Source organism: Aythya marila (genome assembly GCF_965140915.1).
Source record: "Aythya marila genome assembly, chromosome: Z".
Classification (NCBI taxonomy): domain Eukaryota; kingdom Metazoa; phylum Chordata; class Aves; order Anseriformes; family Anatidae; genus Aythya; species Aythya marila.
In genome coordinates, this window is record NC_139080.1 from 61,868,249 (window position 1) to 61,893,005 (window position 24,757).

At 41.5% G+C, this 24,757-nt stretch overlaps 1 protein-coding gene across 1 annotated transcript in view; it reads left to right on the plus strand.

Annotated features, from left to right (window-relative positions):
* CAMK4 (calcium/calmodulin dependent protein kinase IV) overlaps positions 1-24,757 on the plus strand; it is a 162,956-nt gene that overhangs the window by 93,353 nt on the left and 44,846 nt on the right. Inside the window, exon 5 of the mRNA XM_082784144.1 lies at positions 10,245-10,317. Within this exon, the coding sequence (XP_082640270.1) occupies positions 10,245-10,317 (73 nt within the window). The remainder of the gene's footprint in view (positions 1-10,244; positions 10,318-24,757) is intronic.

A 24,757-nucleotide genomic window follows, 5' to 3' on the forward strand; every position in this document is an offset into this window, starting at 1 on the left:
AATTGCTCTAAGTCAGCCAGTGTCTATTTGACTACAATATTCTCTTCAAGACAAGAAATACAAATCATTTTTGAAATGGTTGTATATAAGATACAACTTACGGTGTGGTCAGTGCTTGCACTTAGATGAAATACCAGGCACCAGAGGACACATAATTACGGCTCTCTATATATGGATAAATGACTCAAACAATGATGATGGTGTAATTATAATACTGGCTGGCTTCCTGCCACTCTCTAATTGTGAACTGATGTAACATTAAAGCTTGCCTGGTTCTTAACTCCACCATGGAAGCCTTTTCATTTAAAACATTTTCATTTAAATTCTCCTCTTGCCTTTTGTTGTTATTGCTCAAGAAACAACAGGAATAGCTTTGCAGGGATTATTGCCATGGGTTTGTCCTAGTTTGGATCAAGCTGTATGCCATTAACCCATTCAGAAAAGGGGGCAAACGTTTTTAAGGGAGAACAAAACAGTGCCTGTGAAGCTCTAAGTTCCTTAAATACCATCAATACTGAGACTCTTTGCAATTCCACCATCACTAGCAAACTTTTTCTGCTATGATCTCATCTCTGTAATGGAATCATAGAATGGTTTGGGTTGGAAGGGACCTTCAAGACCACCCAGATTTAAACCCCCTGCCATGGGCAGGGACACCTCCCACCAGACCAGGTTGTTCAAAGCCCCATCCAGCCTCACATTGAACACTTCCAGGGATGGGGCATCCACAGCTGTTCTGGGCAACCTGTGCCAGTGCCTCACCACCCTCAGAGTAGAGAACTTCTTACTTACATATAATTGAAATCTTTTAGTTTAAACTCATTACCCCTTGTCTCAATGCACTTCCTGATGAAGCATTCCTCCCCAGCTTTTGTAAAAGCCCCTCTTAAGTATGCAAAGTTTCCTATAAAGTCTATCCAGAGGTTTCTCTTTTCTAGGATAAATAAACTCAGTTCTCTCTGTCTTCATAGGGAAGGTGCTCCAGTCCTTTGACGTGGACCATCATGGTCCTCCTCTGGACTTTCTCCAAGAGGTTCATGTCCTTCTTGTTCTGAGGGCCCCAGAACAGAACTCAGAGCTCCAGGTGGGGTCTCTCAAGAACAGATTAGAGGAGGAGAATCACCTCCCTCAACCTGCTGGCCACACGTCTTTTGATGCAGACCAGGATACAGTTGGCTTTCTGGGCTGCATGTGCACATTGCTGTTTCATGTTGAGCTTCTCATCAACCCACAACCCACTGCTTCTCAGAGCTGCTCACAATCTGTTCTCTGCCCAGCCTGTATTTGTGCCTAGGATTGCCCTGATAAAGGTGCAGGACCTTGTACTTGGCCATGTTGAACTTCAGTATTTTGTCACAGGTGCACCTCTCAGCCTGTCCACATCCCTCTGGATGGCATCCCTTCCCTCTAGTGTGTTGACTGCACTACAAAGCTTGGTGTGCTGAGGGTGCACAGAGTTTCATTGTCCTTGTTACTGACAAAGATGTTAAACAGTGCCAGCCCAATACTTACCCCTCAGGAACACTACTCGTCACTGATCTCCAGCTGGACATTGAGCCATTGACCACAACTCTTTGAGTGCAACCATTCAGTCAATTACTTACCCACCAAGTGGTCCATCCATCAAATCCATGTGTCTCAAATCTAGATATAAGGATATCATGGGGGAGTGTCAGATGCTTTGCACAAGTCCAGGTAGATGATGTCAATTGCTCTTCCCCTATTCACCAATGCTATAACCTATTGTGGAAGGCCACCAGATTTGTCAGGCATGATCTGTCCTTAGTGAAGCCATGTTGGCTGTCACTAATCTCTTCCTTATTTTCCACATGCCTTTGTATAGTTTCAAGGAGGATCTATCTCACAATCTTGCTGGGCACAGAGGTGAGACTGACTGACATGTAGTTCTGTGGGCCTTCATTTTTTCCATTTTTAAAAATTAGGGTTTTATGTTTCCCCTCTTACAGTCAGTGGGAACTTCACCAGACATCCACCACTTCTAAAATATGGTGGGCAGTGGTTTAGCAACTTAATCCACCAGTTTCCTCAGGACCCATAGGTGTATCTCATAAGGTCCCATGCTCCTTCAGGTTCCTTAGCTGGTCTCAGACTTGTTCTTCTCCTACTGTGGGTGCTTCTTCATTCTTCCAGTCTCTGCCCTTGCCTTCTGGGGCCTGGGCTATGTGGCTGAAACTCTTGCTGGTGAAGACTGAGGAAAAAAAAAAAAAAAAAGTAGACATATTATGTAGACATGTCCTGAATGCTAGGGAAGATAGACATACGCCTCTGTTAATTTAAAAAGAAATAGGATCAAGTCCTTGCTGATTTCCTCAATTATCTACAAAATTAGCTTTCAAATTTGTTTGAAATGCAGAGTTCTTAACAGCTCTGTGCAGGTGACAAGGTTAAGTATATACCTACAGACTCTGTAACTGTAGACTATAATGTTTACAGGAAGTGTCTGACAGACCCAAGAGCTAACATTGTTTCTCCTGTGCCTTGATTAAAGATCTTTCCTTAAACTATAAAAACAGTTAGGATATGACTGTTTCGTACATTTTATTTCTCATTGATTTTTCTAATTATTTTATGACAAGAGTACAATGGGAAGCCAAATATTTCAGGAAGAAGTACAGTTATCCTAAATATTCAGGGCACCAAAATTCTTGTCCTAAATGACAAGTTGATCGTACAATGAAAACCTGAAAAGTAAATTCTTTTCAGCTAATGTACTTCTCAGTTCAATGTTGAAGCTTAACTGCTGGAGTAAGGAACATATTACAACATCCATGCACTCTTAAGAGGTGCCAAAACCACTGATGGACTGAAGAAGGTGAACCTTAAATACTCCTGAACTGATTATACAAATGTTCTTATGCACTGTGACATAAAGGGATATATGTACATTTTATATTATGTATGCCGTATTCATCTTCAGAATTTAATGGCCATGTGCTTCAGTCTTTTGGGGAAGGTAACAGTATGCCAGAGGGAGCTGTAGTGCAATGTGGACAGGACAGCTACAGCGGTGCTTTTTTAACATGGAGGGCTGAAATGAGGTTATTTAGCTGAGCTTGGGCAGTATCTTTCAGCCATTAAAAACTATTAAAAATGTCTTGAACCATCAAAAAGATGATTAAACTGAAATTAAACTCTGAAAGATGAACCTATGTTTTTAAAAATGATGGACTGAACTGTTCTTACTAATTTCAGTGAAGATGGCTGAACAATGGCTCCTTCTGAAGATGTGGCTATACTTTTATATTATCCAGGCTTTTAATGGTTAAATCCTGTTTTAGCTAAGAGGGTGTTTTTTGGGCTTCTTTTTTTTTTTTTTTGGTTCTGTGGGTTCTGTAGAAATGCTCAGTAGGAAGTAGAAAGAATTAAAAGTGGGGAAAACAAGCATCAGTACAAATTATAAGAAATATGGAATCTTTCCTTAAATTCTCCTGCATGCCATGCTTTTCAGAAACTACCACTTATCATTACAATGATGGAGGAAAAATGGATTTCCTAAATGATTGTAGTGCAACATTTCATTTCTAAACAAGCTGTTGAACAAAAAATGTCTTCTTTGATTGACCTGTAGACAGATCCAAAGCTAATTCTGTATATCCCATTATCTTTTTTCAGATTAAGGGCAGACAGTTTGAGTCATTAGTGATGTACAGCTATTCTGTGAGGAATTATGAGAATGTTCATAAAACAATGGAAAATCAGATAACATAATCAGAGCTGTGGTATTTATATTTATTACTTTTCAGTGCTGCATTAAGGAAAATACATAAATAGTCAAAGAAAGGCTTACATTTTAACTAAACAAATACATTAAAGCAACAAGGAATTGAAACCACCTAGGTACATGTACAAGCCAATATATCTATGAGTCACTCATTGAGAAGGTGATCTTCATGGAAACCTTTTTTTTTTTTTTTTTGCTTTTGAATAAAGTGATGTCATTTTTTTCCCATTTCTGACTAATTTTCAGTCTTATTTTACTTTGTAGAATTCCAATTTCATTTTAGAATTACCTTTGCATAAGAATTAAGTGAATATATACAGAGAAAAGCTCCATGGCAACTAAAGTATTTTAGATAAATGAACATTGATTATATAAAAGCAAATATTTTTAAAATGGTTTAGAACATACTGCCCTTGAAACAGATCTTGTATTTTTATAGGCTAGTGTCTCATTTATACTGTACGTGATGTAATGGGATGAAGACCACTCATAATGTGTTGTGAAAGTTTAAGATAAAACTCAGCCAGAGACAGAATGAAAGTGATCCTGAGAATAGTGTTTATTTTTCTGACATTGTGGTATTTATAAAGAATAATCAAAAAAATATATATATATATCAAATATGAACTTAGCATGAAGAAATAAAGAGAAATTATATTGGAAGCTGGTAAGGTAGTATAGAGTAGACGTGAGATTTTACTCTTTAGGACAACTAAATATATTCAGGAGGCCTTTTGCAAGCTGAATTGTATGTTTCTCGATCTATTTAATACTGAAATATATCCAATTCCACTGTGTGGAGAAATATTATTTATAGCAACAATATTAAATGATGGCTAGAAATTGCAAATTTTTGAGTAACTGTTTAGACTGATTTGCATAATAATTAACTTAATTTATCAATCTGAAGTAAAGGAAGCAAGAAACAGACTTTCCATGCTCAGCTTTCAGGCTACACTAGAGGATGTGTAGGGTGGGTTGTGTAGGTAGGAAGGGAATTAAAACTAAGAATAGGAAAACGAGTCAATGTAGAGAGTGGAGGAGGAACAGGTCAGTTTATTAAAGTGGGTAAGATTTACTTGGTCACAAGGAATCACAGGAACAGTTTTTGTTTAAAAATGCAGAGATGCTCTTTGCACGGGATTTCCCTTCCCAAGAAAAGCAAAACTTTCCCAATAGATTTTTAGTCTTTGGGTGAGGGAGCTGGTGCAGTAACCTTTTCTAGTGTATTTTGTTTCCTCTACTGTATTGCTTCTTCCACATCCTGGCACAAGTTATAGCACCTGCTGCTGTTCAGGGCTTGGAGTGATGCCAGGACTGTACTGAATGGACAGGGATGGACACCCAGCCCCTCCTCATGCCTGGCCAGGACCTCGATGGAGGGGCAGCAGTTGACTTGGTCCTTCTGTGATAAAATGTTGACTTGCTTGCTTTAGTAGGGGATTGGTTGTTCCCACTTGTTGCCTAAAATGCTTGTCATCAATCCCCAGATACATCTACCAGACACGTGTACATGTGTCAACTGCACAATTGTATGTCAATATAATTTTAATACATCTCTAAAAATGGATTCTGAAATGACATGTTGGGATTCCCCATCTCTTTCCTCATTGATTTTTAGATCAAATGTGTTTAGTTTAACAGGACTGCATTCCTGCTTTTATTGTTTTCCACATGAGTAATACAGTTTCTGCAGAGCAAGTGTGGCCACATTTTTTTGCAGTGATACCCTATTGATTTCAGTGGCTTCATATGAATGTTAAGTAGCAAGTCATAAGGAGAAGGTCCCAACAAGAGTAAAATGCAGTGTATGGTCCTTCCAAATTATACTGCAGGCTGCAGTTGTGGGATGAACATCTGTAGGACTTTATGCCAATGCTGATATAGACTCTGATGAAGATGTACATAATGAAAACATTATAAGAAGCAAAGGATGCTTCACACTTCCATAGTAGAGCAACAGTATAGATGTCCAGAGGCTACACTGCAAAGTGCCTGGAAAACTAAAGGATATTGTCAGAAGCCTCACAGTACTCAGAATGAACAGAAACGTTACCAAGGCCAGGTGGGATCTGGCAAGTGATACTGCAAGTTATTAAACATTTCAGTATGCATTTTTAATGACCATGTGGAAGCTGCCAGATTTCATCTGCCTGCTGCATAGACAAGAGTGTTAATCACAGGAGAAAAGTTGCAGCCTTTCCCCGGGCTACCTTTTGATTTGTGGGGCAGTGTGCCACTATGGATGGTTTTGTTCTTTAGCTGAGCACTGGCATCCCTAGCTACCATACAGGAGAGCAGGGGAGATGCATTTGGGAAATGCTTCTCCTTATAGCAGGAGTAGGTTTTGTTTCAAATTCATTCATTTGTGCTTGGAAAGGTAAGGTTAAACCAGGTGGCATTTTAGGAGACTTGCAGCTTGATGTCCATCAGTATATACTCTGTTAGGTGTGTCTGGCCAGGTACAAGTGTAAACAACTGAATTGGCATATTTCATTAAATCTGTATGTACAGGCATGGATGTGGTTCTATACAGGTAGGTATGGGAATATAAATTGTCTATAGCATTAGTATGATATTTTTGCTTGCTCTAGAAAGTCATTATTGATGTGAAGTTCTGTCTTGAATTTGCTGAATGTTTGTGCCAGCAAATTTAGTGTTCTTACAACCCAATTTTTCTTTGACTCTTAACATGGGATTTCTGTATCCATTCTTTCCCATTCCCTTCTGCCTTCCTACCAGTTTTTCTCTCAAACACTCTTCTGGCCTACCAGGCTCTTTCATTTGCATATCAAAGACAGGATTTAGTTAGTTCCTTACCATTACCACTCTTGTTTTTCTGTCCTCTCAGTGAAGGCTTGATTTTTTTTATTTTTTTTTCATCTAGGCATTTCTTAAAGATCATTCTGTAAGCTAGGTATAAATAATTGTTTAATTTCCATAATAAAAAAATAAGTCATTCCTGCAAGTTTCCTTCCCTTTACAGAAAAAAAAGGGCAATGAGTCAGTGTTAAGCTGCCAGCTGAAACTGAAAAATCCTTGTAAAGAAGCTTCACTAGTCTCAGGTAGCAAACTGGCACACCTACCCTTTGTCTTATGTAAACTTATCACAAGGAGGATGCAAAAAATAGATATGCAGATGATACCCCAGCTTTATTAACAGACCTAAACTACAGGAGTCTTCTTTCAGTACTATTCCTTACTGCCTAAGAGCTGGTTTCAGTTTTAAAGCAGAATACCCTTAAAAATAAATTTTCATCTGTAGTATGAATAAGTATGTCTTATTTCATTTACTGCTGTTACAGAAGACTAGGCTTTCTACTTGCTGGATTATCATTAATTAAGAGTAAGGTTTGTATTCTCAATCTCTCTGGGCTCTAGACTTCTGAAAAATGAGTAAGATAACTGCATGTGACATGAGGTGTAATTGGCTTGCCAGTGCATGTTACTCACATGTAACTTCAGCTGGCGAGCCATGCGCATTGCACAATAATTTTACAGTTGTCTTGAATTGCTCCCCTGAAATATGGGCCCATGATTCATTACATCCATTTACTGTAAATTGTAAATTCACAGTGTCTTCATCTTCAGCATCTGTGTGCTTCTTCCATTGAGTGTTTAAATGTAAATAATGGAAACAATATCCTATCAATACTGATACATAGTTGTGTGAGGCAGGGAGTTCTGATCTACATGTGCTGGTCAGGGTGCCCGTCCTGAGCATCTCTTTGATCTCCCGTGTTTCCAGGAGACAGGCAATTGGTAGCTGCATTTTCAGCATTTGCTGGGAATTGACAGGAAGACAGGAGCTTTAATATTTCTGTGATTGTGATGATTGGAGGAAAAAAAAAAAAAAAAAGGCTGCGTGGCTCCATTTAACTTTTTTTTTTTTTTTTTAAATTCTTACCTTTATCTGTTTGAAAAAGAAAGAATAGAGCAAATACTGGACTATAGACCATAAAATCAGAAAATCAGGCATTTGTTAGATGGAGAAAGGTATATTGAACTGTAACTGAATTGCCATGTATTTCTCTGATTGTAAACACCTATGTTGGAAAATCTGAGTATTTCAAATCCTGGTGCAACCTTAAAACTGTCTGCCTCCTGCCTGGACCATGTCCAAGCTGAGATACACAAGGTGATCTTGCAGCTATTGGATTGTGTTGACTCCAGCATGAGCAGGGTGTCCCTTTCCCAGGGGATGTATGCATGACCGGAATTGCAACTAAACCCTGAGAGCTTCCAGCAGCTCAGCTGGTGTGCAGCACATCCATAGACCCCATGCTTTTTGTTCGCTTGTTTGTTTGTTTTTTGTTTGTTTGTTTTTTTCCCTACAGCGCTTTGTGGAATATATTCTAAAAGCTATGGCAATTTGGAAGCAGGGGGTCAAACTAGCACAGCCCCTCTGCTGTAGCTGCAAGGACCTACCAGCAGTGGGACACTCCCGCTGCCAAGCCTCAAGAACCTGGTCATTAGCAGGAGCAATGTGATCACAAAAGTGGCAGCAGGGAAGCACAGGCTTTCTGGTTTCATTACCTCGTTACCAACTTTGAAATGTTGTTGCTGTCTGCCATGCCTTACTAAAGATTGTAAGCTTAATAAAATTATTATGTTGTGAATGTCTTTAATACGTTAAATCCTGAAAGACAAGGGCAGTGTTTTTAACATGTTTGTTGTGGTATGGTGGGAGGAGCAGGTTAGCACCCAAAACACTAGCAGGGAAGAGGGATGGAGGGATGGGAGTGAAGTCAGTGTTCTCAGAAATGCTTTCAAATGCTGAAGACAGGAAATTGCTGGCTAAACCTAAATACTTTTCATATAGATTAATAAATACTAAATTCAAAAGAAGGAGGAAGCCAAGACACTACAGGGTAACAAAGACCCAGGCAAAAGGGTCACTAGGCTTGGTTCTCTCAGTGTAACCTACCAGACAGGGATAATCCAGAGCGCCTGAGGTAGCAAAGAAGAATTGTGCTTTCAAATGTAATGTGGCATTTGATTGCATACTTTAAAACTTCTTGTCTAAGAGAAAAGGGTGGGATGAGTAGGGAGAAAGGAGGATACTGTTCTTGGTATAAGCAGAATCCAGTCCTGGACCCTGAGGCAGGAGGTCTTTCCAATAACTCTTGACTTCAGACTTTTTAGGCTTGTTCCTCTCCAGATTCTTGAGGTTCTTTGAGCATTGTATTCTAATATTAGTTTGTATGCTTGCAGATCACTTGATGAAATACATGACTAGGCAGCACAGGTTCAATTTCTAGACATTATCTATGTTTTCTTGGGCTTCAAAAACTGAATATGGTGAAAAATCAAAACTTCAGGTCAAAGATTTAACCTTTTAGGTCAAATTCTTTGAGGGAGAATTATTCTGGTTCAAAAATAATGTGTGTAGTTAAATATGAAGGTAAAAAGACTGTTGGGTTTCTTGCCAAACCATTATTATGGGCCATTAATGAGTGTTAGTGATATGTTCTTCTTTTATTAATTTCTTACATGTCCCTGTGCAAATCTGGTTCTCCTGCTGTTGAAATGAACCGTGCATTCATGTTGTGCTTTATTCCGTAATGTCAATTCCAATTATTGCAGAACATGTGATGAAAATCCCGAGTCAGCACTCAGGCCCATGTTCTTCCAAAAGTGAAGCATGCAGTAACGCAGCAGGGCTTTAGCAGGGCAGCCCAGAAAATGGCATTAACCCATACTGCAGGGAGATAACATTATTAAAGAAGAAAGTTGGGGTTTTGTTTGTTTTTCTGTAAGTGACTTGATGTAAAAGCAAAGGCAGGGGGCAGAGGAGATTTTTCAGGATGTTCAGAACACATAGTAGTTGAACTCATCAAAAACTACATGTGGTCAGCATGTGTACAAACACAGTATTGCATGTAATTTGTACAAAATAAATATAGTATACTGGCAGTTTACATTAAGAAGAAAAAAATAGTTTAAGTTTTAATGAAACTGCTTTTTTTTTCCACAACAGTGTCCTGATTTCCTGCAGATTAGGTACGAAAGACAATTGTTCAGGCTGTGATACTGAGTGGATAATTTAAATTTGGTAGATTTTGACACCAACCCTTTCTTCTATACAGTTCAGATCTGTGTTGACAGGGTATGATGCTTTTTTTAAAATAAATAAACAAAGGAGGTACAGAGAGAAATGTAAATCTGAAGAAGCAGTTCTTGAAGGATGCTTAGTTTTATATGAGAGCAATTCAGATTCCATGAGTTTTAGAAAATTCCAAACTCTTTCAGCTGTATATGTATGTATTATTTCTTCTTGCTGAGTTGATATCTCAACTTCAGCTTCTCATTTAGCTGGAATCAAAGTAACCTGAATTGCAAAAGGGCTGTTTTCTATGCTTTAGAGGGCACTCCAGACTCCCAGGAGTATTCAAATTTGATTGTTGTCTAGCTCATTTTTCAAAAGAAGCTTTTGACTGCATAGTTTATTTACCTTGATGCATAATCCTGAATGCAATTTCTTTCATTGCTTTTCCTGTAGGATTGTGGAAAAGGGTTATTACAGTGAACGAGATGCTGCTGATGCTGTTAAACAAATCCTGGAGGCAGTTGCTGTGAGTATTATCTAGCCTTATATGCTTAACATCTAATTTTTCACCTGTAATGGCTCAATAAATACTTAGGTATGAAAGAAACAGAAAAATTCACTGGAGGTAACGCACACAACTTCCTTCCTGTAATTATTTTTGTATTGATCTTTTTTTTAAGGTTGTGGCACTTTTAAGGGTAAAAAGTGGCATAGAATGGCAGTCAGCAATACGTTTAATACTCTGTCATCTATTCTAGTGACGTACATACTTTGTCCAGTCTCAAAACCCGATCATTTTAGCCCTAAAAGTAATTTGTAATCACTGGCACTTGTGTGGCTTTTTTTTTTTTTTTTTTTTTTGCTTGGAACCTTAAAGAGAGTGCATTACTTTTCCCTCAAGTTAAAAGGATAATAGATTGACTAATCATTTTAGATGGTGTAAAAAGTTATAGGAATTTGAATGAGAGATTCCTGCAGAAGATTGTCATGAAAATAGCTATGCTTCATTTCCAGTCGTTGCCTGAAGGTGACCCATCACAGTTTCTGATGTTATGCAGAAGCGATAAACAAGACTCGTCACAAGAAAGTGTGGACTATAAGGAAGGTAGACAGCATAGTTTAAAACATGCCCAACCAAAAATTAATTCTCACTGTTCTTCAGATTGCATATACACAAAATGACAGTAGTACTGAGAGAGGGCAGAATAAAGCATGGGCCTAGTAGATTGTCTAGCTTTTACCTCTGTATTTTGTATGGTTTTCAAGAATTTGAATTTTTGCACAACTATTTCATATTCTGCCACCTAGAGGAAGGTAGTAAGATTTTTGAGCAAAGAAGATGATGGCTTCTAATGGCTGCATACAGTATTTCTGCACACTATCTCTTTTTCTTTGTCACTTGTAATCTCCCATATGATCTCACACTGTATGTTCATCAAACCAGCAATCAGATGCTGGGAAATAACTAAGAAATTAATTTCTTGACTTTCTAGTCTATATACTAGCACTGATGGCTTCCAGGGCAGATGACAGGGACCATGCTGGACATGAAGAAACAGTCCAGTTGGGATATTCAGAGGATTTCAGATAAATAGAAATATGGAGGCTATTTTAACTTGTGATAATAAGATGTTAGTAAGGATGTGCCTGACAGTCCAAATTCAGGGTCAGCTGCAGGTATTTTGGGTTGTGGCATTTTGTGGTTGCCTGTAGCAGATGCTTGGGGTGAAGCAGTCAGGTAGCAGAAAGACTGCAAAGATCTTGAAGCAGACATAATCACTCAGCAGTGTGCAAATAATGCGGATGGGATGTGACTGACTTTGTCTGTATTCCTAGAGTGTGGGACTCTTCAAACAAACAAACAAACAAACAAACAAAAAAAAAAAACTGAAAAGAAACATGCAAAAGAGAGGTGGATGGCAGTGTAGAGCAGGAATTGTACAGATTGTTGGAGGAGATGTAGTGTCTCAGAGGTGCTCCCCAGGATAGGACTGGGGTGATGGCTGACGTCTGTGGAAGGTACCTAGTAGTGAGAAGAAGTTAATGTGTAGTCTAAATTATATATTTAAGTTTAGTGCACAACATAATCTGTTTGTGTTCTTAAAATTAGGTCAGATTATTATTTTTTTTCTGACTTTTTCTTTCAGTGGGAGTGCCCCAGTTAGGTTGGTTCTCCATTATTTATCCATCTTTTTTTGCAAAAATGTGGTTATGTTTTTCTGAAAGATGGTTCAGAAGACATTTCAGCTCTTTATTTTAAAAGGCAGGAAGAAGATGAAGATCTCCAGCTTGTATGAACTGTATTAGCTTGGTTAAAATTAATGGAACAGAAATGTACAAAAGCCAAAAAGCTGGACTTTACATGAGCATGCACTAGCTCAAGTTTAGATTTTATAGATTGTGGTACTAGATCCCTGGTTAGAAAGTTTGTATTGATTTTTGCTTTTACACCTGGCACTCAATATCCATGCCAAAGCTATGAAAGATGTGGAAGTGGCTGTTCCCAAACTGGGATCTTTGCAGCCCAACTGAGATACTGTGCTAGACTGGACTGAAAACATGGCAGAATGGTGTTTGTGAGCAGAACTGGAGTTACCGTTAGGATCTGTCTGGAAAATACTGCTGCAGAAGAGTAATCTTTCCCAAATAAAAGAATATATATCAGTTGGTCATTCTCCAAAACAGATAATTACACAGTCTTCTCAACAGACCATGTCAAGTAATACCGTGCTGACACCAGTTAAGCATTTTGGCCTCCGCAATTTAAAGAAATTGCTTCTAGCAAGAGAAGCATTTAGACATCACTTTGCTAAACTGTCTCAAAGTAGTGTGCTTGTTTTATACATCCCTAGTTAAGGGCTACTGTAATACTGTAGTAATAGATCTGTCCTCACAGTGTATCATTGACACAAGGAGGTATTATCTCTTCATTTAACAAAGGTCTTTCAGAGACACTTTGAAAGCATTTAATCAAGGGTAGTGGGATTTTAAAAGCACTTAAACATTTTTATTTAGTTCCTTTTGAAATTGTTAAATCCAATAGAGTTATACTGTTAAAAAAATAATAATAATAAATTAAATTAAATTAAATTAAACCCCAAAGCTTCTAAGCTTATTTGCTTCTTGCAGTACCTGAATACCTGAAAGCCTGTCTCTAACTGGCATACCAAGAATTATGCAGGCAGTCAGACCAGCACGCAGAAAATGAATCTTAATCTTCCAGGTCGCAAACCAGCATAAAGGTATCAGTTATCTGTTTTCCCAAGAACAGGGGAAGCAACAAAAACAATATTATCAATTTTGCCCAAATACTAAAGTGTTCATTTTGCCTTTTCCACAGTTTCTCTGTATGCTGGTGGTTACATATCTGATCCAGTTTTCAAGGCCCATGACTGTATTGGTGGGAAGAATTTTTTTCCACTCTGCCACACCTTCACCTTTTCAGTTATACTTCCCCTGTTCTTCAAGCCAGAAGACAGCCTCTTTCATAAGATAAAAGACCTTTATGAAACTAGGGCAAGCCAGTGTTCATCCCCTTAACTCTTTTGCTGTGCTGTTTGGGGAGGTGTTGCTGCTATCCAACATTTCAGAACAGTGTGAATCACATTGCTGAGTGAAGATGCATATGGGGACTTTCTTTCTCTTTGCACACCATTGTCCTTCCTCTCCTTCTCAGAGTATGAGCTGAATACAGAATGGTTTTCCTGCATGCTTATTCTGGTGGCAGCTTTTCTGTTTTGTGTCATAAGTGAATTTTTGCACACAGATGTCCTGAGGCCAGGTCTTCAACTACCTGACTTGCAGAATGAGCTACTGATGTTAGGGAATTCAGAGCATCTTTGAAATATAAGTCAGAAGAAGACATTTAAGCATTTTCATTGTAAAATATATTGTACTTAGCTGATGAAACTTAACAAAATTACACTTTTTTTTTTTTTGAATGTGTACTTTCAGTACTTTATATTTGTCACTAAAAATAAACCATATTCCTTCTTGCCTACTTTTTATTAGTGTCAAAGTGATAGGTTTCTGCTTGAGGGTTAAATTACTTCTTTCATTATTTTTGAATGTTAAAATAATTTTTAACAATTTTCTTTTTGTAATTAGGGTAGTTACAAGCATACCTTTTATATGTAATTTTGAACTCATCCAGCAGAATCTAAGTTAATTTCCCATCACATTTTATAATAGGTTGTTTTCTTCTGACTGGCCATTATCCTGTCTAGATAGGAACATTTTCATGAAGCTATCTTTGGTACCCCCTGTATGTTTCTATTTTTTATTTCAGTTTTCTGCCACTTCAAGCTTGTTGTATGCCTGCAGTTCTATTCCATTCCTTGTCAGGTAAATTCACAGGGCATGTGCTGAATTCTCATCTATGACTGCGGCAGCTGAGGGCACTCATACATTTGCAGCTTTGAGTGGAAAAATCTAGATCAAAGGTTACTATTTATTTCAATGAACTTTCACCTGACCTATCCTGTATGATAGTAGTTAAGAACCAAAAATGAACATGCAGCTTGCAATTTCATTTTACTAACGCTGAGTAACTGGTGTGTCTCACAACTAGAGCTTAGAGCAAACTAGGAAATCAGATCTTTAAAGAGTGTTAAGACCCAGGGGACTTGATTAAAATATCTCGGGATTTTAGCGTCAAGTGAACATTTAAGTAACCTTTTTGCAAGTGAACGTTAGAAGAATGAGGAAGGAAAGGTTTCATATTTTTTGTGCAATCATTGAGTTAGTCCAAATTTGAGATGCAGATGACTGATGGATTTTGGTTTGAGCCACCAGCTACAAAGGAAACTTAACCAAGGTATAGATGTTACAAAATTTGAAATTTTGAACAAGGATATTATGTTATATTGTCAATACACACGTAGGTAGTAAGTTTATTGAGACAAGTAGGGAGGAAACCTGGGACTCAATTTTGTAGAAAGCAAAATCTCATCAAGTTAAATTCCACCAAAGACAATGTCAGGGATGGCTATATATTGCATCACAGGATAAAGACCTGTGTAGAATAGTAACAAAATTTGTGAATTCTGTGTATATGACGAGGAATCTTATGTATGATTGTAGATATTGAAGAATATCTATGTCCTCTCTTTATATAATAATATATATATACTATATATATATATATCTTCTAATAACATATATATATCTTCTATCATATCTATTTTCCACCTCTTTAGATGATCTTACAAAAGATTTCCTTTATAATAGAAGAGACATTTATACTTGCAAATATCTTCCCATTCCCTGATGAACCTAATACCTTACTGGTATTAGGGAATGGTTTTCTGAATCTGGTCCTGGCGTATGTGTTATTTGAGTTATGGTTGGCAAACAGCAGTGGTTCTGATCTCATTCAGGCTTTTTTGCTGAGGAAGAAACAATTCTTAGTCATGTCCATAAAGGGGAAATATAACATTTTTAAAATTTTCATCATGTTTATTCAAAAATGATATTTCTGTAACTTGAAGTTTTAGTCTAGATCCAGCATGCTCTTTGAGTGCGCCGCTGTGATTAAAAGGCCCAAATCTTAATACTATAAGACAAAAGAAATTTGTTTTATCTGGCAGCAGTTCTGTGCTAAGGATTATGATGTTGTATCATGTTCCCTAGTGGTACCATCCACTTTTGCCATTCTCCATCTAATCCACCAGCATGATCCAGAAGAAAAGCACAGAAATTGTTGGTTTTCAAATTTAACACTTGCACTCTGGCATTCTTCAGTTTGGGAAGTTTGATTGGCAACATTTTGGAAGAACAAGGAGGTGAACACTGAATTCAGGTGAGAGACACTAGCTGTTGTCTATTTGGGAAAATATTGTCCTGGTTTCAGTTAGCACAGAATTAATTTTCTTCCTAGTAGCTGGTGGAATGCTGTGTTTTGGCTTAGAATGAGAAGAGTGCTGATAACACCCCGATGCTTTAATTGTTGCAGAGCAGTGCTTATACTAAGCCAAGGACATCTCAGCCTTTGCTCTGTCCTGCCAACGGGCAGGCTGGGGGGTGCAGTAAGAGCTGGGAGGGGACAGACCCAGGACAGGTGACCCAAACTAGCCAAAGGGGTATTCCATACCATCTGACGTCATGCTAAACAATATATAGGGGTGGCTAGCCGGGGGGAGGGGGCCGGACTGCTCGGGGTTAGGCTGGGCATCGGTCAGCGGGTGGTGAGCAATTGCATTGTGCATCACTTGTTTGTACATACTATTATTACTTTCGTATTATCACCATTGTATCATCATTATTATTATTGTTATTATTATTTTTGTTATTTTTTTCCTGTCTTATTAAACTGTCTTTATCTCAACTCACGGGCTTCACTTTCCATTTCTCTCCCCCGTCCCAGAGAGGGAGGGGGGAGGGTGAGCGAACGGCTGCGTGGTGTTTAGCTGCCGGTCGGGTTAAACCACGACAGTCTTTTTGGCGCCCAACGTGGGGCCCGAAAGGTTGAGATAACGGCAGATCTGATCAGAGTGTGTTAAACTAAAATTGGTGGAAGGATTAGACCTGCTTAATAGTCACTTGTCATGATGCTGATTGCTTTAATCACAACTCTGCTGCGCCTGTTTTCCAAATTGAGTATTATAGTACATTATTTTCCGTATTTGCTCTCTGTAGTGTTGTTTCTCCTCTCCGGGCCCTGGTTTCAGACCATTATGGTACTAAGTGTTATAGCAATGGCTTATGAGACGATAAGATATCTGGTCATGACTCTAACTTGGTATTTATACTCAGTAACATCGTGGACTCTGTACTTTGGAAACAGCATCTTGGGAACTATTAGCAATTATACCTATTGTTTTTCTCCATTAGAGAGTCAATCTGTGGAGGGGAAAGGGGAGGATATTTTTCCTTACTTGCTTACTCTCCCTTTCTCCTTCACCACCCCTGTATCCTCCTGGGTCACTCTGCCTTCCTCCTTCACCACCCTCTTATCCCCTGAGCTTGTCACAATAGCTCTCCAAGATATTGAATATTTCTGGAATACTCAGAATACCATAGTCTTGTTGTTCTGCCTCATGAATGCACTTCAGATTCTGCTTAAAGTTAAACAACTACTTATGAAGCTCATCCGGAGATCTGCCCGGAGGCAGTATAGTTGTGGGTGGCAGGGAGTATGGGTGGATATGGGCAGGCATCTAGAGCAGTTGGCACCCCCAGTGTGTTGGAAATTCACCCCTGAACAATGGCAAAATCCTCAAAAACTGGCAGAATGCTTGAAAAAAAGGTGTAATGATTCTGGCAGTTCCAAAGTAACACAAATCATTGTAACGTGCTGGGGCCTGGCTCATGCCTATCGAGCTGCCATTGATACTGCTGTCAACTTAGTGACAGACCCTGCGGCCACTCCAAACCCTGTGACAGATCCAACGGCCACTGTGACCCCTACGGTGGATTCTGCAGCCGCTCCAGTCCCAGCTCCTGCAGCCGCTCCAGTCCCAGCTCATGCAGCCGCTCCAGTCCCAGCTCCTGCAGCCGCTCCAGTCCCAGCTCCTGCAGCCGCTCCAGCTCCAGCTCCTGCAGCCGCTCCAGTCCCAGCTCCTGCAGCCGCTCCAGTCCCAGCTCCTGCAGCTGCTCCAGTCCCAGTTCCTGCAGTCGCTCCAGTTCCAGCTCCGGCCGCTACTCCAGTCCCAGTTCCTGCAACTGCTCCAGTCCCAGCTCCTGAAGCTGCTCCAGCTCCAGCTCCTGAAGCCGCTCCAGCTCCAGCTCCTGCAGCTGCTCCAGTCCCAGTTCCTGCAGTCGCTCCAGTTCCAGCTCCGGCCGCTACTCCAGTCCCAGTTCCTGCAACTGCTCCAGTCCCAGCTCCTGAAGCCGCTCCAGCTCCAGCTCCTGAAGCCGCTCCAGCTCCAGCTCCTACTGCTGCTCCAGTCCCAGCTCCTGCAACTGCTCCAGCTCCAGCTCCAGCTCCTGTAGCCGCTACAGCTCCGGTTCCTGCAACTGCTCCAGCTCCTGTAGCCGCTCCAGCTCCTGTGGCCGTGTCAGAGAAACGAGCTGTAGCAGTGCAAGTTGACCCTGCAGAGGGCATTCCAACCCCTGTGGCAGACCCTGTAACGAAGTCAGAGAAACGAGCAGTAGCAGTGCAAGCTGCCCCTGTAGAGAAGGTGAAAATATGGTATAGAAATTCAAGTCGTTTAGAACGCAGAGAGTCTTCTGCCAATCCAGGTAAGGCTTCTGCCAAAACTAAGTATAGAGATGACGAAGATGATGACGACGCTGGGCCGTCAAGGATTCAGGAGGAGGAAGATGAGGATGCCGAAAGAGCAACAGTAACTACCCGAAGCCTAAACGAGCGCGAGCTACGAGATGTGCGAAAAGATTTTGGTCGCTGTATAGGTGAGCAGCTTGTCACCTGGCTGCTCCGGTGCTGGGACTCTGGAGCCAATTGTGTGGAATTAGACGGCAGGGAAGCCAAGCGGCTGGGATCCCTTGCTCGAGACGCCGGCATTGACAAAGCAATTGCAGATGGAGCACGACCCACCAGCCTCTGGAGGCGTCTCCTCTCAGCTGTGAGGGAAAGGTATCCCTTCAAGGAAGATATTTTATGTCTACCAGGCAAGTGGACCACTATGGAGAAGGGAATCCAGTACCTGAGGGAATTAGCCGTACGGGAAGTGATTTATGAGGATCCAGACCTCAAACAAACATCCACAGATCCAGATGAAGTCAAGTGTACACGACCCATGTGGCGGAAGTTTGTACGGAGTGCACCATCATCATATGCCAGCTCATTGGCAATAATGGCCTGGAAAGAGGATGAGGAACCCACAGTGGGTGAAGCGGCTAAACAACTCCGGCAGTACGAAGAAAGTCTCTCCTCTTCCTTACAGGCCTGCGTCTCAGCTGTGGAGAAACTTTCTGAAAAGGTTCACCAACTTGAAGAGAATCTATTGTCCTCCCCACCTGAACCAACCAGTGCCCACCGACCAAAGGAGAACACTTGGGAGAAACTTTCTGAAAAGGTTCACCAACTTGAAGAGAGATTATTCTCCTTCGCACCTGTACAAAGCAGTGTCTCAGCTGTCAGGGGTAGGCGTTCACCCACACAAGGAAGACGATATGGTGGGTACTCACCCCGTGCCACCCTGTGGTTTTACTTACGAGACCATGGAGAGGACATGAGAAAGTGGGATGGAAAATCTACCGCGACCCTAGAGGCACGGGTACGTGAGTTGCAAAAGAAAACAATCAGGAAAAAGGGATTCTCCGAAAAGTTTGCTGCTCCAACTTCCAGCAGACAGTCCTTCAAACACAGAAACGAGGAAGATTCTGACCAGGATTAGGGGGGCCCTGCCTCCAGCCAGGGGGAGGAAAGGGACAATCGAGTTTATTGGACTGTGTGGATTCGATGGCCTGGCACATCACGCGCACAGAAGTATAAGGCTTTAGTAGACACCGGTGCACAATGTACTATAATGCCATCGAGCTATAAAGGACCAGAGCCCATCTATATTTGTGGAGTGACAGGGGGATCTCAGCAGTTGACTGTATTGGAGGCTGAAGTGAGTCTGACTGGGAATGAGTGGGAAAAGCACCGCATTGTGACTGGTCCGGATGCTCCATGTATCCTTGGCATAGACTATCTTAGAAGAGGATACTGCAAGGACCCAAAAGGGTTCCGGTGGGCTTTTGGTATTGCTGCCTTAGAGACAGAGGGCATTAAACAATTATCTACCTTGCCTGGTCTCTCAGAGGACCCCTCTGTTGTGGGGTTGCTGAGGGTCGAAGAACAGCAAGTGCCAATTGCTACCACAACTGTGCACCGGCGGCAATATCGCACCAACCGAGACTCCCTGATTCCCATCCATAAGCTAATTCGTCAATTGGAGAGCCAAGGAGTGATCAGCAAGACTCATTCACCTTTCAATAGTCCCATATGGCCAGTGCGAAAGTCTAATGGCGAGTGGAGACTAACAGTGGACTATCGCGGCCTGAACGAAGTCACGCCACCACTGAGTGCTGCAGTGCCGGACATGCTGGAACTTCAGTATGAACTTGAATCGAAGGCAGCCAAGTGGTACGCCACAATTGATATCGCTAATGCATTTTTCTCCATCCCTCTAGCAGCAGAGTGCAGGCCACAATTTGCCTTCACTTGGAGGGGAGTCCAATATACTTGGAATAGGCTGCCCCAGGGGTGGAAACACAGCCCTACCATTTGCCATGGGCTGATCCAGTCTGCACTAGAGCAGGGGGAAGCTCCTGAACACCTGCAGTACATCGATGACATTATTGTGTGGGGTGACACAGCAGAGGAAGTTTTCGAGAAAGGGAAGAAAATAGTCCAAATCCTTCTGAAAGCCGGTTTTGCCATAAAACAAAATAAAGTCAAAGGACCTGCACGGGAGATCCAGTTTTTAGGAATAAAATGGCAAGATGGACGTCGTCAAATCCCAATGGATGTGATCAACAAAATAACAGCTATGTCTCCACCAACTAACAAAAAAGAAACACAGACTTTCCTAGGTGTTGTGGGGTTTTGGAGAATGCACATCCCAAATTACAGTCTGATTGTAAACCCACTCTACCAAGTAACTCGTAAGAAGAATGAGTTTGAATGGGGCCCTGAACAACGACAAGCCTTTGAACAAATCAAGCAGGAAATAGTCCATGCAGTAGCCCTTGGGCCAGTTCGAACAGGACCAGATGTAAAGAATGTGCTCTACACTGCAGCCGGGGAGAACGGCCCCACCTGGAGCCTCTGGCAGAAAGAACCTGGGGAAACTCGAGGTCGGCCTCTGGGGTTTTGGAGTCGGGGATACAGAGGATCTGAGGCCCGCTATACTCCAACTGAAAAGGAGATATTGGCAGCATATGAAGGAGTTCGATCTGCTTCGGAGGTGGTCGGTACTGAAGCGCAGCTCCTCCTAGCACCCCGATTACCGGTACTAGGCTGGATGTTCAAGGGAAGGGTCCCCTCTACGCATCATGCAACTGATGCTACATGGAGCAAGTGGGTTGCACTGATTACTCAGCGGGCTCGAATAGGAAACCCCAGTCGCCCAGGAATATTGGAAGTGATCATGGACTGGCCAGAAGGCAAATACTTTGGGATATCATCAGAGGAGGAGGTGGGTCGTGCTGAAGAAGCCCCACTGTACAACCAGTTGCCAGAGAATGAAAAGAAATATGCCCTGTTCACTGATGGGTCCTGTCGTATTGTGGGGAAGCATCGGAGATGGAAGGCTGCTGTATGGAGTCCTACGCGACGAGTTGCAGAAGCTGCTGAGGGAGAAGGTGAATCGAGTCAGTTTGCAGAAGTGAAAGCCATTCAGCTGGCTTTAGACATTGCTGAACGAGAAAAATGGCCAGTTCTCTATCTCTACACCGATTCATGGATGGTAGCAAATGCCCTGTGGGGATGGTTACAGCAATGGAAGCAAAACAACTGGCAGCGTAGGGGCAAACCTATCTGGGCTGCTGCATTGTGGCAAGATATTGCTGCTCGGGTAGAGAACCTGGCTGTGAAAGTACGCCACGTAGATGCTCATGTGCCCAAGAATCGGGCTACTGAAGAACATCAAAACAACCAGCAGGTGGATCAGGCTGCTAAGATTGAAGTAGCTCAGGTGGACCTCGATTGGCAGCATAAAGGTGAATTATTTATAGCCCGATGGGCCCATGACACCTCAGGCCATCAAGGTAGAGATGCAACATACAGATGGGCTCGTGATCGAGGGGTGGACTTGACCATGGACGCTATAGCACAGGTTATTCATGACTGTGAAACATGTGCTGCAATCAAGCAAGCCAAACGGTCAAAGCCTCTTTGGTATGGAGGACGATGGCTGAAATATAAATATGGAGAGGCCTGGCAGATTGATTACATCACACTCCCTCAAACTCGCAATGGCAAGCGCCACGTACTTACAATGGTGGAAGCAACCACCGGATGGCTGGAAACATATCCTGTGCCTCATGCTACCGCCCGGAACACCATCCTGGGCCTTGAAAAGCAAGTCCTATGGCGACATGGCACCCCAGAAAGAATAGAATCAGACAATGGGACTCACTTCCGAAACAACCTTATAGACACTTGGGCCAAAGAACATGGTATTGAATGGGTGTATCACATCCCCTATCATGCACCAGCCTCCGGGAAAGTTGAACGATACAATGGCCTGTTAAAGACTACCTTGAAAGCAATGGGCGCTGGGACGTTCAAAAACTGGGATACGCATTTGGCAAAGGCCACCTGGTTAGTCAATACTAGGGGATCTACCAACCGAGCTGGACCTGCCCAATCAAACCTGTTACGTACTGTAGATGGGGATAAAGTTCCTGTAGTGCATGTAAAAAATATGCTGGGTAAAACAGTCTGGGCTACTCCTGCCTCAGGAAAAGGAAAACCTATTCGTGGAATTGTTTTCGCTCAGGGACCTGGATATACTTGGTGGGTGATGCAAAAGAACGGAGAGGTCCGGTGTGTACCTCAAGGAGATTTAATACTGGGTGAGAATAGCCCATGAACTGAATTGCACCATGTTAAATAGTATATTATACTGTATGTTATCACTACCATGATTACTATAGGTGACTAATTAGAATGTATGGAAAAGAGTGTAACCTGAGCATGACATAAATGGTATGGAATAAGGGGTGGATAGATGTCCTGGTTTCAGTTAGCACAGAATTAATTTTCTTCCTAGTAGCTGGTGGAATGCTGTGTTTTGGCTTAGAATGAGAAGAGTGCTGATAACACCCCGATGCTTTAATTGTTGCAGAGCAGTGCTTATACTAAGCCAAGGACATCTCAGCCTTTGCTCTGTCCTGCCAACGGGCAGGCTGGGGGGTGCAGTAAGAGCTGGGAGGGGACAGACCCAGGACAGGTGACCCAAACTAGCCAAAGGGGTATTCCATACCATCTGACGTCATGCTAAACAATATATAGGGGTGGCTAGCCGGGGGGAGGGGGCCGGACTGCTCGGGGTTAGGCTGGGCATCGGTCAGCGGGTGGTGAGCAATTGCATTGTGCATCACTTGTTTGTACATACTATTATTACTTTCGTATTATCACCATTGTATCATCATTATTATTATTGTTATTATTATTTTTGTTATTTTTTTCCTGTCTTATTAAACTGTCTTTATCTCAACTCACGGGCTTCACTTTCCATTTCTCTCCCCCGTCCCAGAGAGGGAGGGGGGAGGGTGAGCGAACGGCTGCGTGGTGTTTAGCTGCCGGTCGGGTTAAACCACGACAAATATATAATTAAAAACACTTGCATTTGTGCTCTTTTTTAGAAAGAAAAAGGTATTCAACATGCAAAAGAAAATTTGTATATCACTTTTATGGTAACCAACAAAGGGAAAAATACAAGCTAGAAAGTCTAGGCTATGAGTCTCTTTTATTTTTTGTCCAAATTCTTCACCCATCTCATGTCACAGAGGTGGTATGAGTTATGTTCATCCTCAAGCCTGCCTAGGAGGTACAGCTTGCTTGCAGAACCTTCATCAAGATGTTCACACCCATGTCCCTGAGCCATAAGTAGTTCAGAGCAGTTGGTGCCAGTGGCTGGTGGCAGTGTTCAAGAGCTGTCCTCACTCTGATTCCTGTAGCAAAGCACAGCTTAGAGTGCATGTTGCCCCTTTTTAAAGGATGAAACAGTCTCAAAGTCCTAAGTATAATATTTTTTTTCTTACAGGAATATTAGATGTAATATCCTGGAAAAAATGACTATATGAATATAATATTTTGCATGCATTGCTATGTATTTGTTGCTGGGTTTTGTTTTACACTCTGTCATGTAACGAATTGTGTGTCAAATGAGTTGCAAGTGGTGGATACACAGGATGTTATTATGGAGTGTTTTATTGTCAGATGAGGTCTGCTTAGAGCTGTAATATGCACACTGTTGTAAACACAACACCCACTTGTTTGTAATATCATCTTCATATTTACCAGCTACTGTGCTTCAGATTCAGCAACTGTGACTGTAAAATTCATACAAATGTACTTTTACCCAGCAGGAGTCTTTGCTCCCCAATATCCAGTCACCAAATCTTGTTCAGAGTACTTTCTATCTCTCTAGACTAGCTTCTTTGATCTTCTAAAACTTTGGCCCTTGAAGAAAGAGGAGTAGAATATGTGCAGAACTGTATACATCCTTGGGTTTCTTCATTGCAGCTGTTAGTATTAACTACAGGTATTTTGCATAATCTTCTCTTTCTTGGGAAAAAAACTCTGAGATGAAAATCTTTGGGTGAACTTCCTTGGACCACATGAAAGAGAGAAGAGCCTCTTCCAGGTGGAACCATCCTCCTTTGGTGTCCTGCCACTGTGAAGAGTAAGGCAAAACACCCTTGCTGCCCTTTGCAAGTGGTATCTTCTCTTGGCTTGTTGAGGAAGGTGAAGAGTAAGACGTACTCTGGAAGACCAACTAAGTACTCAGCCTGGTATGTAAGGATGGCTTGTAGTGAGGACTCTGCAACATGCTCTTTCTCCAAAAAGCAACAGTGATTCCATCATACTGCTGGCTCCTCTCCTGGTCTATTCAAGATCAACACTAGAGAAAAAGGTTTTCTAAAATAACATTTGAAGTTTAGGACTTATGCTTGCTTTACTGTGTTCAGCAGTGATGCAGTGCAGAACGTAGTGGCCTTAAGTCCTGGGAACTCACCAGGGCTAGTGTAAACATGTCTGTGCACTCAGATTTGAGCTGTTTTCCGTATTTTGGGAAAGATATAAGTTGTGAAAAAAGAGGAGCAGATGGGTCCAGCATAGGTCTTGTCATACTTATTCCAAAATGTCTTCCGAGGAGAAATCCATTAGCGTTTTACTGATTTGTATGGGAATCTGCATGGGAATATGTGAGGAGCTTTCTATATAACTTTCTGTATTATTATCCTCTGTGAGTTTACTATAATGCTAATGCAACTACATAGGATCCAGTGTGTTTAATGGAGCCCTAAATTTAAAAATTCCTACACAGTATAGGCAGTCTTTTGGC